Source organism: Ceratotherium simum, chromosome 10, assembly GCF_057802395.1.
Source record: "Ceratotherium simum simum isolate JZ-2026a chromosome 10, ASM5780239v1, whole genome shotgun sequence".
Taxonomy (NCBI): domain Eukaryota; kingdom Metazoa; phylum Chordata; class Mammalia; order Perissodactyla; family Rhinocerotidae; genus Ceratotherium; species Ceratotherium simum.
The window spans coordinates 12,112,350-12,131,301 of record NC_141909.1 but is presented as its reverse complement, the minus strand read 5'-3'; the positions used below and the strand labels follow the sequence as shown (position 1 = coordinate 12,131,301).

At 49.2% G+C, this 18,952-nt stretch overlaps 1 protein-coding gene across 1 annotated transcript; it reads right to left on the bottom strand.

Annotated features, from left to right (window-relative positions):
- Positions 1–1,407: 1,407 nt before the first annotated feature.
- Positions 1,408–10,201, bottom strand: ZIC5 (Zic family zinc finger 5). Its single transcript, XM_004423142.3, has 2 exons — positions 8,618–10,201; positions 1,408–4,156 (listed from the first exon to the last, which is right to left on the bottom strand). The coding sequence occupies exons 1-2, from the start codon at positions 10,137–10,139 to the stop codon at positions 3,714–3,716; spliced, it is 1,965 nt and encodes a 654-aa protein (XP_004423199.1). The 5' UTR covers positions 10,140–10,201; the 3' UTR covers positions 1,408–3,713.
- Between the last annotated feature and the right edge of the window lie 8,751 nt (positions 10,202–18,952).

Here is an 18,952-nt window from a genome sequence, read left to right as displayed (position 1 = left end):
AATATACATAAAGTACAAATAACCACGTGTTCGAAGATTCTCCTAGCCTGGAAAACAAAGGTAGATGATTTAAAGTGTGTGCGAGGGCCACGAGGGCCATGATTTGCCTAGGAGAGATGAAGTCTTTGATGATAGCCAACTTAGTGTCAATAAGTGGCTTTCTTTGAGACATATTCAGATGGGAACGTCTTGCCTGCCAATTGCCATAGAAATCTTAACACACCATGAAGATTGTCCAAGCGCCAAGCCTTCCGTTCTGGACTAAATTACTTTGAAGTGGCGCAGGACGGGCAGTGGTCAATTTTAACTCTATAGACTGGACAGAGAACACTGGGAGAGAGAGATTGTGCGTTTTAAAGCAGAAAATAAGAAGGGGAAACTTGTTTTATACACTCTATACAAGGTTCTGCTCATTGTCAGATATCTTTTATCTTTTATATTTCCCATGAATGATTCATGTCTTGGTGGCTTTGTATCACCCTTCTTTTCACAGGAAACTTCATTAGAGAGCTATAAGTTTTCCCATTGATTGGGGCCCTCATTTATGAGTGTTTTTCTCCTTCGTGTGCTGGTTATTGTCATTAGGCTTAAAACAGCTCTTTGCAACCTGTTTCACCTTTACTACTTTTAACAAACCTGACTTTTAAAAACCACTATAACCTTTTGGAGAAATGCTTATTGACATTACTACCAATTGTTTTTAACTATTTGCCTTTTATCAGTTTTGTATCAGCTAATAATAAAAGCAAGTAAAGGTTCAGCCTTGTTAATGTGGATAGTCGATTACATCAGTTTAAGCCACTTGGATATTTTGTTGTGAAAGAATCTAATTTCTCCTTAACACCTGCCCAGAAATGCTAAGTTACTTATATCCACTCCACTTCCAAATAAACCTCAATAATATTGGATTCTGATCTCCCCATTACCTGATAGAAGAGGTATTTGATGCCCACTACTCAGCTTCATTCAGGATGTGTTTACCTCAATACCCATCTCAGCTCTTGATTTTGCTTTTACCTCGTGTCTGGAAGCCTCTCTGTCCCTCTATCATTTGCTCATTCTTTTTCACCCTTTTACTTTAGAGGCTAGGCACCAAAGAAATGCTAAAATTTGCTTTTCAGATTCTCACTGATTAGGATCACTGAGGATATTATTAATTTTAACAAATGAATGCAGCAACTCCTAAGATTTATGCTAGCGTTACTTGCAATCTACAGGGCTTAGTCTTCATAAATACATTGTAATTTCTAGATTGTAAATTAAACCAAGCTGTAAAAATATTTTATTGCTGGGGGAGAGGCTAAGGAATAGAGATCAATGGAACAGATTCTAATGTTCACTACTTCAGCAACCTGTTCTGTTTGTAAGAGAATGGCAGAGATGTGCCATTATGTAAAACATAAGCAATACATAGGAAGAATAGCTTTATTAAAGTTTTTACTTCATAATCACTCTTGCTTTCTTTCTATTGGAGGTACACATTTTCAGTTTTTATTTTAGGTGTATCAGGAACCAATAAATCTGTGGCAGAGTTAACCTATGCATGGCAAAATACATAAAATACATATTCCTTTGTTTCATAATAAATAAACCTGTAGCATAATAAAGAATAGTGCAAACTACCATTGAAAAAGTTGTATAAATAAAACTCATTATAAATCAGGAATATTTTGTTCTAATAAGTTTACGATACATAAATTATCCCCCCAAAGTTCATACCTTATCTTATTTTGTCTATTTGAAAGAGCTTTGAAAGTGAATAATATGAAAATCAAATAAACTTTAAAAATGTAGAATTATTTTATATTCAAGTTTTATGGTCTTTTTTTTTTATAAAGGAGGGTATGCATGTTTCATATTCACTGTAACAATCTGAAGACAACATTGAAAGGCTTTCAAAGTGACAGCACCACGCACTGTACTAGTAATATAATAGAACTATAAACTATATATAATCTTGTCAACACAATGCAAAAAAGACATGCAGGAAGAGTCCTGGTTTTCACATTACGTTGTTCATTCAAGTAAGCATAAAAATATATTTTCCCATTTTCTTTCCTTTTTTTTTTTAAATAAACCATGGATCATAAAATGACAATCTTTCACCAAAATGTGTAATATAATTCTTTGGTGTGCTTTGAACTCTTCCAGGAAAAAAAAAGGATGATGTCTGAAAATAAATTAATTCAACTGTACAAATAATAGTGTTCACATACAAATTATTAACAATGACAAGACTACATCAACCACTCACAGCACACAAAACAAATTTCTACAAACCCTGGGGAGGGGTGTCTTCAGGGTCTCTGAGGATAAATTAGTGCTCTTTAGTGTATTGGTATGATGTTTATGATGGACTATATTTTGCACACGAGATGTGTTGTACCAACCGAAAATAAATTGACTATGAGTTATTGTCCTGGGTCCTTGACCATTTTTATCCTAGCTTGACAGCTCTGGCAAAGGTCACACATTCATCAGTGTTTGGTAGTAACTTTAAAAATTTTAATATGTATAGCAACTCCCTCCCCTCTTTTAATGTAAATCATACACTTCACACACTGTCATTTTCAAATGGGATAGAGTTCAGTGTGCTCAGTGCTCAGGTGGAAGAAAATGCATTAAAATGCAGTTTCAGCATTGAAAAATAAAGACTTTTTAAAAGGTTGATACAACAGTATAAAAGAGGGGTTAGCCTGTTTTAAAAACAACAGCTTTCCAAAAAAAAAATAGGCATGTTGCCAACATCACACCTCCTTAGACTTGCCTGTTAATTTTGGCATCCCAAAAAACTTAAGATCTAAAACATGGACAGAGTAAAGAGGCAGCATCTGAAATTTCAGATTAAAAAAAAAAAATACCATAAAGGAAGAAGAAAACACTTGATTTCTTCTATTTTATAAAATATCACAGTTTCACAGTTGTCTATTGCAGCAGCCTTTTCTTCTCTCCACTTTTGCTTGAACAATCACAGTAGCACAATATATGGAGATGCATTAAGGTTGCTGCATCATTTTTTTTTCATCATACAAGCAGGGTAATGAAGAAATAATCCTGTATAAAAATACTGTGTTAAGGTGAGATCAGTAATAAAAGAGTAGAAATTAAAAATTACAAGTATTAGAACTTAAAGGGCTTTTACAAATATTTTTGGACACAGGTAACAGTCCAAGATCTGTTGGCAATGCAGCAAGTGTGTGGTTTACAATCAAGAGGCCTTTGCAGAATTAGGGCCCAAGGAGGAGGCGAAGAGGCTCCAAAGAAGCCCATGTTATGGTGTCAAAGGCATTCTCGAGGCACTCCAGGAAATGCAGAGGGCCTTGTTGCTGTGTTGAGTTCTGACTTAATGCTCTTTCTCTCCCCTTCTAAAAAATATATATATTGCATCGGCAGTGTGTATCTCAGTTAGCTAATCTCTCCACTCATTTTCCTTGGTACAACATGCTCCCAGCCCTGTCCCCCTGCAACATACAAGTCCAGCTTTGTTGTTTTTTTGTTTGTTTTCTAAGAAAAAAAAAAAAAAGCCCAAATATCTTAATTAAATTAATTAAATGTACAAACACCATAGGGTTTCATACTGAATAAATAGGGCTAATTAGACCTGGTGGCAAGTCTGAGTCACGGGTTTGTCTCAGGCTCGGCACTGTCTCAGGTTAGGATATGGTCCAAGGACTCCCACTTCTGATTTTACTTATTATTATGACTAATAAATTCTAATGTATCGTCCGCACAACTTCAGAGTTCCCGTACATCTCCTCATCTTCAGACTCCGAAGTGGTTCCGTTGCTGGAAGGTGTGTGGAGGTGGCTGGGGGCCCCACTGGCCTGGCAAACGTACCACTCATTGAGGTTGGTCACCTGAGGGGAGAGAGTGCTAGAGCGACTCCTGGTTGGGTCCAGCACAGGGGACAAGGGGGCACCCACAGGAGTCCCCACTGATGAGTAACCAAAGGCTCCTGGAGAAGGTGGTGGGGACTTGCAGTGAATCTTCATGTGCTTCCTCAGAGAGCTCGGGTGAGTGTAGGATTTGTCACAGCCTCGAATCTTGCAGTAGTAGGGCTTGTCGCTGGTGTGGACATGTGAATGTTTCTTTCGATCACTGCTGTTGGCAAACTTCCTGTCACAGCCATCAAATTCACATTTGAAAGGCTTTTCCCCTGCAACAAAACATAAGAAAAGTTAACAATTGCTTTTCAGAGACTTCTCACTTGAGAGAAATCTTGGAGCAGAAATGAGGAGGCATTTTCCGTTTCTCTTGAAGACCAACTCCCAGCCCCATCCCTCTTCCTAATTCCTATGTTCTAGGAAGCAACAGGGAAGGGATACCTCAGGGATGGGCCTGGTGTCCACTGGCCTGGAGGCTCTCCTTGACCTGGGCTTGTGAGAAGCTAGATGTCAGCCCCTGCAGTACCATAGGGGTCAGGGGGACAATGGCTAGCGCATGGTCCAGGATATAACATTGAAACCCAACTAGGACCCGGATGCCCAGGTCCTCACTCCCCTCAGGTCTGTAAATGCAAAAATACAAGCAGATCCCCTGTCAAGATAAAATGATCCTTCCAAAGCCACTTTGGGGTAAGAATATAAGCAAAAGAGAAGAAAAATACATACACTAAATTAAAAGTAAACTGGGGTGGTACAGTAAAATTATAACAAGGGCATTTTGTTTCAGAGTGTTCCCTAGGATTTCACTGATGGGAAAGGAAATGAAATAAAACAGAATTCTGTCCTCTTCAGAAATAAAAGGCACCTGTGCAACACACAATCCCACCACTAGATTTTTTACAAGCCTAGCTGGGCAGAGACTAGGCCCTTGGCCTAGTGCTACCAGCTTTCCTCACAACTTGCAGGGCAATTAAGAGCCTAGCGGAACAGAACCTTAACAAGCATTAACAAAGACCACAAGCCTCAGCCAGAACCTGGCATTTACCTGGCGCCATAGGTAAACCTATCCTAACAGCTTTCTACACTGCTTAATAGTCAAAAAAGATGGATTATTTAGCAGCCTTCTGCCCATCACCCCTTCAAGCTGCTCTAACCACCCCAGGAACACAATGCCTTTTAAACACAGGGCCCCTAGTCCAGGAAGTGGAAATCCTTAAAAAGACAAGTAGAAATTCAACCCCACTACACCTTGACACTAGAAAGCAAGAAAGGAAGACAGCAGGTAACAGTATGAATTTTCCCTCTCACCTTATTATCTATGAACTTGGTGAATTTGAGTCCATAATTGAACAACTCATCTCATACATATTGTTGTATAATATTTTCCTCATATTTAAATGATTTTAAAAATAAAAGTTTAATTTCAGCAGGTACTCTGGTGACACACAGGTATAGCCTTCTCCTTGCTTTTTGATAATTTATTAAAAAAGCGCAAACAACTATTAGATCAGCTTAGTGCACATAAATTTTTTTGGTGAATTTTCTTATGCAAATATTTCAGTGTAGTTTTTTTCTTTGTTTTGTGTGTGTTTTTTTTTAATTTCAGCAATGATAACTGCTTCAATGCCAATGCCAAAGTATGTTAGCACATCTGAAAGTATTCAGATGCCTGGAATATAACTTACCCTACTTGGAAATACTGTTTAAAAATGAAATTAGATATTCAAATATACCTCCTACATTAATCTATAAAGAGAGGAAAAACACAACACAACGATAATCACAACCTTTGAAAATTCTCTGTAGATGAGCTGCAACAAAAACAGTTAATCGATTTTTATCAAAACATCAGCTATTTGTCTGGATTTCTGTATTCCACTTTAAGTTGAAGATAATACTAACTTAATATAACAATCTTCAAAAAAAATTTTAATCAGCTTTTCTTCAATATGGAGGCTTAATCGGTTTTATTCACCCTATGCAAATGTGCAATGTTGTTGTTTAGAGATCTCCTGTTTCTGTACAAGCTCCATATCCCGCCCGGATTGTGGAGAACAAACGACCTGAACATTTCAGGCTCCGCCACTGCACATGATAAAGACAAGCAATTAGATCCAGTAAAGAGAGATACGGAGTGGAAAGAAAGAGAAAATTAAGGAGAAAAGAAAGGTGGAGGAAGAAAGTATAAGAAAAAGGAAAGGGTAATAGAACTTCCTATTTTATTCAAGGGGCCTAAGGGGCGTAGTGAGCAAATTCTACCGAACTAGATAGACAGGGTGAGAGACCCCAGCGTTTACTTTCAGATTCTGACACAAAGGTCATGACAGAATTTAACTACTTACAGAGCTTTAGAGAGTAAAGGAACTACGTGTGGGTAACTCCCAGCTCCTACAAGTTCGCTCTCCCCGAGAGAACTCGAGTCCGGCCCAGAGGAAGGTTATAAACCGAAATGGGGGCACGTGGCTCAGGAAATGGGCCTTCGGGAGTGGCCAGGGGATTATTTCCTTTGATCGTTCTGTTCTGGGATCCCAGATAACCCGCAAAAGGGACAGCGGCGTGGGAGGGAGGGGAGTCGAGGATGGTCCCTCTCTGGACACAATGCTCAATGACTAAGTGGCCATTGAGGAACCTCAAAAACACCAGGCGCGGGTTTGAGTACGAACGTGAGGCGCTCGCATCCCTCCCTGAGGGACCCGGCGAGGTCCATGCAGCCACCCCGGGCCGGGCAGAAATGCAACCTTGAGCATGATGTGTAACCAGAAAACAAAATGGCCCTGAGTCCCCTCGGCGCCCGGGGTCTCCTCCGCCCGCCCACACCCAGGCCGCGCGCACGCCCCCTCCCGGGGGCCACCATGGAGGGGGCAGGAGGCAGCCTGTCCCTCAGGGGCCAGAGAGCTGGGACCCGGGGCAGCTTCCGCGCCATCAATTTCCAATTCCTTGCTTCACGGAGCGGAAACGGCTCTCGGCTGCGAGCAGCTCTCCTTCCCGCGAAGGGAAGGGCCCCTCCTCCTCCTCCTCCGAGGCCCGGAAAGGCGGGAAGGGCCCGAGGCCGCAGGCTCCGCTTTTAGGGGTTCCCTGTGGGGAGGACCTCACCTCGCGCGCCCCCTTCACGGTCCCAGGCCCCTACCCCGTCGGGAAGTGGTGGGCACAGGGGCAAGCAGCTGGCTTAGCGAGCCAGGGAGTTTTTACGAGAGCCTTGTGGGAAGTTTCCGTTTGGAAAAATCATTACGGCAGACTGATCCCGATTAGAAAAGAACTGGGCTGGCGAACGGAGCGCCGGGGAAAACGTACTCCCGGCGCACCATCGGCCGGTCCACAGGAGGCCTGGCAGGTGTCGGCCGACAAGAGCAAGGCCTGGGGCTCCAGCCTTGGGCCACCCTGACCCGGCTCCTCCCGCAGATCCCCTAGTGCCCTCGGCCCCCGCCGCTGCCTCCTCGGCGCCGCAGCGCCGATAAATCAACTAAGTAATTACTGAATGTAAACTCTAGTTACTTAAGTGTCCTCCGAGGGGTAATATTGTCCGTCCCTATAAATCCCGACTGCGCTCGCGCTCATCAGCGCTTCCGCCCAACGCGCTTGTCCGTTCAAAGGGGGCACACGACCCACACAGGAGCCATCCCACCGCCCCAGGCCGCAGCCGCCCTACCCCGGCGCCGTGGCACCCCCAAAGGCAGGGCTTGGCAGTGGGGTGGGAGGGGTCCCCACGGCGCTGGGGGCTTCTCCCAAGTTCCACGGCGGGGCAGGCCCCAACGACCGCGGGAGGCTCTGCAGCTCGCCCGGTCCTCCAACTACAACCTTCTTTAAAAGGAAAAAGCCAGTTTTCTCCAGCACCCTTTAGGGTATGTGTGATAAAATGTGTGAAGGCTTGTGTGTATGAGAGTGTATGAAGGTGTGTAAATGACGTGTGAGGATGTATGTGGAAGGTGAGTGTGTCAGGGCATATGGGGGTCCCAGCAATGAAAAAGGGGGGTGTATGAGGAAATACAAGTGTGTGAAGTTGTGATGTGTATGCACGGGAAGATGTACATGTGGGGTGTGTAACGGTCTGTGTGTGTGTGTGTGTGTGTGTGTGTGTGTGTGTAGGGGGGAGGTCTCCGGGGGCCCAAGGGCGCACTCCTTTCGAATTTTGCACCTCGCTCCGGAGGGATGGGACCTCGTCCCTTCCTGTAGGGGCCACACCGAGCTGGGCCTGGGGCCCCAATACGGCAGCAAATCCCATGGGCCCCTAGCAGCCCGCTCTTGGGAGCGCAGCGACCGCGAGAGGCCTGACACCAGGCAGGGAGGGAAGAGTCGCCAGGGCGGCTCCGATTCCGGCCCCCCTTCCCCATCGCCCTCCCCAAGTTCCCCGGGCCGGGCGGATGGGGGCTGCCGACCGTCCTGGGCGCCTTCCTGTTCCGGCTGCTGCTGCTTCTGCTCCGGGGCGGCGGCGGTGGCTGGAGCGCGTTGCCGGTCCCGGCGGAGGGGCTGCGGACGCGCCGGAGACTCCACCGTGTGGGAACCCAGCGCGGGGCCTGTGTGTGCTATCGAATTACTTATTCATAGAAAAAAAGGGGGGAGAGAAAAAAAAGAAGTCACATGTCCGGGTTATACGTATGCGAAGAGCAGCAGCAGAAGGAGGGAAAAATTAAGGCGAGCAGGAGGAGGAGGAGGAGGAGGAGGAAGAGAAGCAGCGGCGGAAGCGGCGGCGGCACGGCAAGGCGGCGGCAGCGGCGCGGCCGGGGACAGACACCCACCTGTATGAGTGCGCTTGTGGATCTTGAGGTTCTCGGAGCGCGCGAAGACCTTGCCGCAGCCCGGGAAGGGGCAGGGAAAGGGCTTCTCGCCGGTGTGCACGCGGATGTGGTTGATGAGCTTGTATTTGGCCTTGAAGGGCTTGCCCTCGCGCGGACAGTCCTCCCAGAAGCAGACGTGGCTGCTTTGCTCGGGGCCACCCACGTGCTCCACCGTGACGTGGTTCACCAGCTCGTGCATGGTGCCGAAAGTTTTGGAGCAGGGCTTGGAGCCGCCGGCCGGGGACGGTGGCGGCGGCCCGGCCAGCTCTTCGGGGTCGATCCACTTGCAGATGAGCTCCTGCTTGATTGGCTGCCGCATGTAGCGCAGGAAGGCCCCGGCTGCCCCTGGGAGGTGGGGGTGGTGCTGGTGCGGGTGCTGCGCGGGCGCCTGCGGCGGCGGCGGCGCCGGGGGCGGCGCGTGGTGTTGCAGGTGGGGCCCCGGTCCGGCCGCCGCGGCGGCGGCGGCTGCCGCCGCCAGGTTCAGGTTTAAGTTCACGGCTCCGTAGCCGTGCAAGGCAGCTGCTGCGGCGGCCGCCACAGCCCCGTAGTGCGCATCCCCGGAGCGCGGCGCGAAGGGCGGCTCGGCACGGCCGTACAGCTCTGCCGCCGCAGCTGCCGCCGCCGCCGCCAGCCCCAGGCGCATCTGGCCGTTGAGAGGGTGCGGGTGGCCGCCGGGGGCTCCTGGCGTATCGTGCAGCGCGGGGAAGAGCGCCGGGCCCCCGCCGCCGCTGCCGTCCGGGCCCGCGTAGGTGCCGCTGGCCGAGATGAACATGCCGGCCGAGTGGGGAGGCGGGGCCGAGTGCTGGGGGGAGCCGGTGCCGGACTGCTGCTCCCCTCCGAGCGGGGCCCCGTGCATGGCCGCCGCAGGGGCCGTGGCGGAAAGGTCCCTCCGGAGGACGAAGTCCCTGCTGTGGCCTTTGCCGCTGCTGCCGCCGCCGCCACTGTTGGTGGTGGTGTAGCCCGAGAGGGCAGGAGGAGGAGGGAGAGGGGGAGGGGGTGAAGGGGAGGGAGGAAGAGGAGGGGCTGGGGGCGGGGGCGCGGAGGGCTGCGCGCTGCTGCAGCCCCCGCCGCCGGGGTAGGTGCCGGCGCCAGGGTGCGCGACCGAGGCTGCAGCGCGGACGGCGGCCGCCAGGGCCTCGGGCTTTGCCGGGAGCGCCTGGGAGGGAGGGCTGAGGCCCAGCGCGCTCGCCTGGGCCATGTGCTCGGCTCCGAGCGGAGTGATGACCACGCCGGGGTCAGCGCCCGGGTCCCGAGGGCGGAGGTGCGCGGCCGGGGCGCGGAGTTGGGAGTGGGCGGACGGGCTGGCCAGCGCCGGGAAGCCTGTCATATTCTGAAGCGGCCTGGCCTGAGCTGTTGCCAAATCCGCTAATCTCAGCGCTGGCGAGTTCCTCTTGCTCAAAGGGGGATCCATCAGAACTACACAATCAGACCCATAGACCCTCACTGGGGGGACTTTTTTCCCTCTGCCCGCCTTCAAAAACATGCATATATTGGGCGCTCTTTAACTTCTTTGTCCTGGCCTCCTAACTCTGCTTATGCCTGTTCTCACTCTGTCCTCCAGCGATTGGCAGAGCGAACACCACATTTGAGCTGCACAGTGGGACCGAGATTTTGGAAATGGCACGGGTGGGATTGGAGGGAGCCGCGTGATTGGCAGCAGCCGCGGCTGCCCGATTGGCTCCTTTTCAGGCCCTCAGCCCAGCGGGGATCCGCCCCCGGCTCGCGGCCGCGTTCGCTTTCTCTGCGCTCCCCCTCCTCGCCCGAAGCCCTGCGTCCCCGCCTCCCCGGGGATGCCCAAGTTGCACTTGCAGAAAGTTTGCACCGGGCCTGCGCGCGCAGCCCCCCGCGTTCCCATGACGTGGCTTGCGGAGAGCGTGCGCCGGCACGCGGCCGAAGGGCGTCGGGTGGCCAAGTGCTGGGCACCCGCGGGGGGCAAAAGGCGGGGGCTGGGGGAGCCCCAGGGAGCCCCCAGCTTCAAAAACCTCTGCCTCGCCGCACCCAGCTCCCGTGCAGCATTCAAACACTTTCTGCCTCCTCCCTTGGAAGAGCCCTGGGCTGTTCTGTGGGGCACAAGGGCGAACAGATGTACGCCCGTCGTCGTACTTGGAGAGATGATGCTAGAAACTTCTTACTTGGGAAGGACGCCCAATCTGCCAAGCGCTCACTAGGGCGCACAGACTGGAGACGGAATGAGGAAGGATATTAAAGTCCTATTGGTTGCAAAACACCAGGCAAAGTCAAAATAAATCTCTCCCAAAAAGAACCGTTTTACCTCGACTTTTTAGTTCATGGAGACCTTTTCAACACGGTTCAAAGGAGTTGGCACGAAGTGTAATCTTACTGCTCATCGGTTCTAGATCTGCCACTTCCAGTTAGATCTACCGGAAGGGAAAACATCGGACAGCACTTCTAATTTTTGCCTCTTGGAGATACAGTGGCAAGCAGGCCAAACAGCATGTCACCAGAGGGAAGCGGCTAAATAAACAATACCCTTTAAGCCGAATTTCTCCTTCCGGTCCAGAACGCACTCCACACATGTGCCTCAGTTTCTTTGAAAGGACCACAAATTAGAATTGATCCAATAAAATAATTATTTTAAAATCAAGCAATATCCTCGCCATTTGTTTACAAATAGAATAACCTTTTACCCTGTTATTGTTTTCTAATAAACTGATCTAACAGAAAGATGTCTTATTTGAAAATCATAAAAACTGGCTTTTTAAAAAAGTGAGCTCCATCCCTTTCAGGTGATTTGCTATCAAATGAGTTTTTCAAAAAAAGAGAAATACGTTCCTGCATCATTTGGGGGGTGGGAGGGGAGGTGACGTCCACTAAACTTTAGGATTCTTACTGCCGGAAAGTGTCACTTCAGGTTTTAAAAAGAAAGTGTCTTTAAAATGTAGTGATATTCCAAGATGCTCAAAAATTAAAGTCAGGGTTTTTAATTTTTATTGTGCTGCCTGCATAAAATTATTTGTAAAAAAGTCATAATGACTAAAATGTGATCTTTTTTTCTTTTGGGATACAATAAAACATGTTACCACCTTAGTTTGTTTGCAGGCCAAGTAAAAATAGACTGCATAAAGCCGTCATCTGGGAGATGGTCCAGGGAAGTGATAAGAAATATTTTTAAAAGAACTGATTTGATAGCTCCATGTACATTCGTGTGAACAATGTTTAACAGTGAAGTTCCCTGTGAGCCTTGGGAATGTCATTTCTCTTATGAAACTGACAAGCAAACAAAGAAAATACTACAATCAAATTTCAAAGGGGCCTTTTCTGTAAGTTTCAGTGAAGTTCAAATACAGGGAAATAAAGGCATGAGTGCAAACACAACGAAAAAATTTTAATAAACAGTGACAAAATCAACATCTATATTTGGAAAGGACGAGTTGGTCACAATTTTTGTTTCAAAGACTTAAAACATCTCAAGCCAACCAGACAAAGGTGGAGCCGAGGACTGCCATCTCCATGGACACTTTATGGAGAAAGCATCATATTTGGAATTGTCACCACTGTCTTCATTTCCTCTCAGAACACTGCAGATGAGTTTCCTTTATTTGAATTTTTTGGCAATGAGCATCAGTACTTCCATAATGGCAGCTTTGCGTTCAATCCTGCAGGTTATAAGTAAAAACAAAACCAAAAAAAATGAATGAAGAAAGAAAATAAACACAACCTAGCCTTGAATATGGACTGTTGAGCATTTTTATTGTGCAATAAAATGGGTACCTCCACCCCTTTCAAAATAGCTTTTCCTCAAAATTATAACTGCTTTGTTTTATTGAATTGCTGAAATTTAATGGTTTAATGGGTGAAGGCATGAAGGAAAGGCTGTAAAAATGTGAATAATGGTGCAGCAGAGCCGTGTGGAATCTGGAACCCGCCTCCTTGTACCACTCTTGTTAAACACAGCGTGATATGTATCTGTCATCGATTTAATATGTCTTAATTCAAATATAGCTCCCTAATCAATTTCTTTTTATGGAAGCCTTAAAAAAGAAAAGACTTTCTTAGGAAATAATAGAGATTTGGGTGGCGATTGGAAAGAGGGATATTTACAAACTGCATTTAATGAATATTTGCAAATTTATGACCAAACCCAGACCCTAAAAAGATAATTGACTCAGGTAAATCGACTTGAGATGCTAATTCTTAAATGAAAGAACTGGGAGCAAAATTTCAGTCAACACCAATAAGGCGCCAATAAACCGCCTGCCAATTAAAGCTGAGAATAGGCCTAGCTAGATGGTCATCAGGAAGGCTCGCAGTGGATTTCCGGGATTGCCTTTCTTTATAAAAGAGCTTTTTATTTTGTAGACGAGTTTTTTGTTATTGTGATGACCCGCCTGACCCCAGGTGCGCTGTTTCTTTTTCAAGCCGTTTGGGAGCCAAATCAAACCCCCTTAACATCCCAAGTTTCTAAGGACCCAGTAACTGTGTCACACTTCCTAAATAAACACCAACAATTTCCAGGGCGTTGAAGAAAATAATACTCGTTTTGGGTTTTTAAATTTTTTTTAAAAGCAGGGGGCTATGGAAGTCGTTATGCTTGTTGTTCTGAGGATTTAGCCCCATATTTCCGCAGTAATACTGGTCGTCAGGGCCGATCCTCAAAACTTTTGCAGCGAGCTGCTAGTGAGGGGGCAGCAACGTGGCAATCCGTGGAAATGCCCTTTCTGGGGTCAACAGGTGTTCCTGGGGGAACATCGATTTCCAGACCTCACTGTTGCACCCCGAACCCCAACCTCCTCCCAGCCCCAAACAAAGGCGCGAGGGGGCTGGGAGGTACACTAAACGCGAAGCTGGCCGGAACCCGGCGTCCACACCGCGCTCAGCTGCCTGGAGACAACAGGAGCGGTCTCTGAGGATGCCCAGGCGGCGCTTACGGCTTTTCGTTGCGCGGAGCGGGGCCGGAGGCTCCCCGGTGCCCTCCGTTCGTCACTGAACCCAGCCAAGTTTCCTTGCGACGGGTGTGGGCAATTAATAAACTCTAAAGGAAGTGAATTAGACATTTCCTGGCTTTTGAGCCTTTGTTTGATTGTTTCTGCAGGCGGGGGGAGGGGGTAAACTGGGGACGGTGAGGTGGACAAGAAAGGAGCTGAGGGACCCACGGAGCTGCCTTTTATTGCCCTTGAAATGGCTTTACGTCTCTCGCGTCCCGCGCGGTTTCCGCGAGGGCCGCCTCCTTGCAGAAGGGCTGGGTGCCCGGAGAGTTTGGAGAGCCTAGTGTCATTTGGCCCGCTCCGGAGGCAGGTTCAAGGGCGAACAGGGTGCCCCGAGTTACCAGAGGGATCGAGGGACTTTTGAAGCCCAGCGCAAGGGCGCCAGTGGGTGCTCAGCTGGGAGTAGGAAGGTTACTAGCAAACACTGGAAAGGGTGGGGTACACTCAGACCCCTGTAAAGGCAGGGGGAGATTGGTAAAGGGGCCCACAAAGCTGCGTTTCAACTGAGCTTTTTCACGGCTGGAAGTGATGAGGAATTTGGGTTCAAGGGCTTTTCCCAAATCAGGCTCGCCAGGCATCTAGGCAGTGAGTACCCGGCCACCTCTCCCGGCCGCCTGCCTGGCTTGCATTCGCCAGGGATCAGATCCCCACCTTCCTGCCCTCACCACTTGGGATCTGACCCCGTGGGAGCCGCGACCTGGCTCAGGGGCCTTGGGTGCCCCAAAGCACCGCGCACCGCGCAGCCCTTTGGGCGCCTCTCCGAGACTGGCCTCTCCATTCCGCACTTCTGAGCTCGAGCTGAATCCTCAGGCTTCACAGATACGCCTGGGGCTAAGAATAACCAAAAATGTGCTTCTTGCTAGAGTTTATGATCCCGGTCCCCGTGTATATGGACTTAATGAGGATTTTTAAAAAGCAGAAAATGAGGGCTGTGTGGCCCTGAGCAAAACGTTGGTTTGGGGTTGGTTCGTTTGTTTTGGATAGTCAAGAATTGGACTTATACCATGTCCACCTGACCTTAATGGTTAAAAGCCCTTGAAAAATTATGGCTCTCTTTACTTCCCCACTACTAAAAAATAAGTTGAGTAAAATTGGCCTGTCATCAAATATTCTCATTTGGTTATCAATCATTTTTACCCTCAGAGATGAGGGTTGTTGGAGAATGGCCTTTGACCCATTAGGGTTGGCAATTTCTTGGGAAATGCCTAATTGTTGTGTTTTAAAATATGCTTAAAAGGTCAAAACAGGAACCACAAAACTCCCTTATGTGTTCACGGTTCATATAATCACTCAATATTTATTTATATTGGCTCCAAGATGTACTGCTCCTCTCCTTCATTCTTTATCCTTTAGGATGTTTTTGAATGGGGGATAAGGGAGGAGCAGAGGATGTGTGTGTGTGTGGGGGGGGAGGTTTTAGTCTCAAATTTCTTGAGTAGTTCCCCCCACTCCACAGCCCTTCCAATATCTATACTTCAATATTCGAAGAAGCTGTTAAGATAAATCAAATAGTGACACGTTGATGGATTTACTTGTGTAAGCAATATGGTTGACATATGGCATTGTTATTTATGAATGACAGCATAAATTGTATTACAAAGTCTACTGCAATAATACGGCAGTTTATTGGAAAGCTGCTCCCCTGTCACCAGTATTCAACTTCCCTGGATATAGTTCGCCTGAGAGCCCAAAGGACAACGGTCCTCAAAATAATTAAACACATTTATGTAAGCTAATGCCTCCTGTTTTTTGTATTTGTTTGGTTTTGCAGCAGTAGAAACACACCCATCAGAGGAAAGAGGAGACAAAGTAAGGACAATTAGTTCTCTTCCTTTGGCAAAACCACAACCACTGTCACAGAAATGTTGGCTTCTGTTTGGTTTTTTTTTTTTTCTAAGTCCCTAAAGACAAATACACAAACATTTGCATGCCTATCACTAAACTGCTGGTGAGCATATATTTTATATAGAGACTTTTTATAAGCCCGGTTACAGAACAGTAAATTTTAACTGTAGAAAGAAGAGAAGTTCTATTAGCAGACTGGAGAGGGTCTTATCCTATGATAACTCCCCACGTCCACTCAACCTCCCCCTTCTTAAAAATGGTATTTAAAAGTTACAACATTGGCTGAGATTTTCACGATTTCCTCTTCTTTTACATTACAGATTTCCCCTTCTTTTACATTACACTTCTCTAAAGCTCTGACAAAGAACTTTTGTTCTAGGTGGGTTTTCCAGAGAGGGCTCCCCCACCACACATGTGGTCCTTCACGGGTCACGGCCTCCCAGCCCAGGAGTGGCTGAAAGGGCTGAATTAAAGGTGATCTGCAACTTAATATCCTGTTGATGATCTTGTTGAATTTATGAGTCTGTGATACAGAGGATGGTGATGAAATCCTGTGAAGTCCTGATTTTTTGTCTGGTGTACATAGCTGATTCCACATTTGTTTCTCCCATCTCTTCCCCCATTTTCGTTCCTTTCCTTGAAGAGAAAATTAAAAATTTGAATGGTATGGCCACCGTGTGTTTCTACTTTCCAATTTAAAGGTGGGTTTTGTTTGCTTGTTGGTTTTTGGCTTCTCCTGGCCAGCAACATATACCTATGTGTGTATGAGAGTATGTCGTGTGTGCATATACATTGTTTTTATTTATACGTACAAAAAATACTCATCACACTACAAAAGAAGTCAGTCAACTGTTCACAGGCCCACAAACCGCAACGAGGTGCCCGGGTGTTTGATGGGATTTTCTGTTTTTTGAAGACAACTCGAATTTTCTGTCGCGCTGTCATTCCTTCCACTTGCCGGGAAATGGACGCCAGCCCGCGGGCCCAGGGGCCCGCCAGGCAAGGCCATCCACTTACTGCAAAGCCCCGACTCTCGCCAGCCCGACACAGGCTCTGGAGATCTCCAAAGAACAATTTTGGAAAACTTACGAAGAGTGGACATGTTTGCCTGATGAACACAGTTGTGGGTCCCGCGGGTCTGACACGGCCACGGGTCGTTCCAGAAACCTGTTGAAAAACTGAACTCACTCGCATGGTGCGGAAGGAGCTTGGCCGCTTTTTCTCCTTCCGCCAAGGAACCCAAATCTACTTTTGAGGCAATGACTCTCAAAGCCTTTGCAGGGCTTTTTTCCCCCCTTTTCTTTTTCTTGCTTTCTTGCGCGCGCTCTCTTTCTTCCCTTTCCTTCCTTAAAAAAATACTGTTAAGAGGGAAAAGGGTTTTGCGGTTTCTAGAGAAATAAAGCACTTCTAAGAGGGGACGGCGACGTGACTTTGAACTTGGCTCAGCTCCTCTGTGTCCTGCAGAGAGAAGAGAAGTGGAGCCGGGAAAGAATAGCTAGGAGGGCCCAGCCCGCGGGGTCTCCGGCGGGAATTAAGGAGTCTGCCCCACCACCCGACCGCGCGCGGCCCCGGAACGCAGCGCCGGCGAGCGCCCAGCCGCGCCGGCCCGGCCCGCGGGCGCTGCCCAAGAGCAATCAAAGCGAAAGGAGAGAATGGGGCAAGGAGGAGAGGGACAGAGGAGTGGGGAAGGGGCGAGAAATGGAAAAGGAGGAAAACTTGAAGTCTGATGGCTTGAGAGAAGGAAGGGAAGTGAGGCTTGCGGATGTGCGGGACTGCTATTCTCAGGACCAATCTCTAAGAAAGTATTTTCTTTTGGAAATATTTTGGAGTAAGCTTTGCCAATTATTCTCCCATCCTCCATAGAAATTAATGAATAAAGTAAACAAGTGTGAAAGGCTGTGCATTGGGCAATTTTTTATCGATTCCATGTAGCAGGGCAGCCTCTCTGCCTGGAGATTTTCTCCTTGCTCTCTGGCGCTCTCTCAGGTCCCTCTCTGCGTAGGGGGGCAGGTTGGCATTTGCTTCTCCCCCTCCTTATACAGAAGGAGGTGGGTGGAAAAGAGGAACATTTCCGCCTTTCAGGGAATGCGAGAATCTCCAGCTTCCAGGCAAACTCCCGGGCTTTCAGACAAGATGCCGGTCTCCCTCCTTCTCGCGCCCCCACCCCCCACCCATGGCAGGGAAGGGGGTTGGACAGCAGGAGGGCACAGGGCCCCTTATGCAAGGAGCTGCGGCCAGCTCCGACCTTCAGAGATCCGCTTAAGCCGGCGGAGGCTGACTGTGCCGGCACGAGAGAGCCTGGGATCTGCCAGCAATAGCGAGCTAGAGCTGTCTTCCCGCGTTGTTGTTGATTTCATTTCAACATGAAATTTTGAAGAGCATGTTTTCTCTTACTTGAATTTTATTTCAACTCCCAGAGATTTGTATATCGAGGCAGATCTCCACACCAGCTAGGCGAAGAAAGACGCTGGCCTCAGGCCTTCCTCCATTCACACCTCCGCAGCCTCCGGGCCCGCCGTTCTCTCTTCTGCTACCCCGGGAGCGCAGGCTTTCCGCGGCGGGACAGGAAACGTCCGCGGCAGCCAACCAGCGTCCGGGGGGCGGCCGGAGCCCCAGGGCCGTGAGACAGGCTCGGCGTGGCTCAGGGAGCAGCCTCGCGGCCCCGCCACAGCCCGAGGGGGATGTTCCTCGCTCCTGAAGGAGTGATAAATATCTTCTAGAAGGTTTAAGCCCTACCAGTCTGGAGATTTCTTCTCCGGAGGCCCTGAGCCTGACCTGCGGCCACACTCCAGCCTAAGCCTTGCGTGGCCGCGCGCCTCGGGCGTCCCCACACTTCCCACCCCACCGTGGCAGCGGCCCGGGCTTCTGGGCATCCACCCCGAGGGTGACACTGTCTTTAAACGACTTCCAAACAACCCCCTCCCTCGCGGGGGCCCCTGTCCAGTGTTTACTGCTTTAACCGGAGCAGAATGCGAGCGGCGGGGGAGCGAAGGCGCCTAGCTGCTGGTGGGGGCAAAGGCCGGGGAGGGAGCGGCATCTGGGTGAGCGTCCAGAGTGGAAGGAAGGAGCATGTCTGGCTTTATCTAGGCCCAATACTGCACCTGTGTTTTCAATACCACAGAACTTTACAAAGTCGGGGGAGGGGGGGCTAGGGAGCGTGCCAGCCGGTCAGCAGACCGGCCCACGGGCCGCTCCCCGCCGCGCGCTCCCGGAGGGGCCCCGGGCCTGCAGTGTCCGGACACCCGGAGCCTCCGGCCCCGCCACCCGCGTGCTAGCCACGTTCTCGAGCGACCAGGGGTGCCCGCTTTCGTGCCCTCCGGGAGCGGCTCCGGTCCCCGGGGAGTCGGTGGCCTCTGCGGAAGGGCGCGAGTGCAGGGCGCCATCCCCTCCCGGCCAAGCCAAGGGCGCCGTGACCCCGCGGCCCGGGCCCGCGCTACGCCGGGTGCCCGGCTCCGGGCAGCGCCACGGCCAGCCGGGAGGAGGAGCCGCAGCGCCGGGCGGGCGG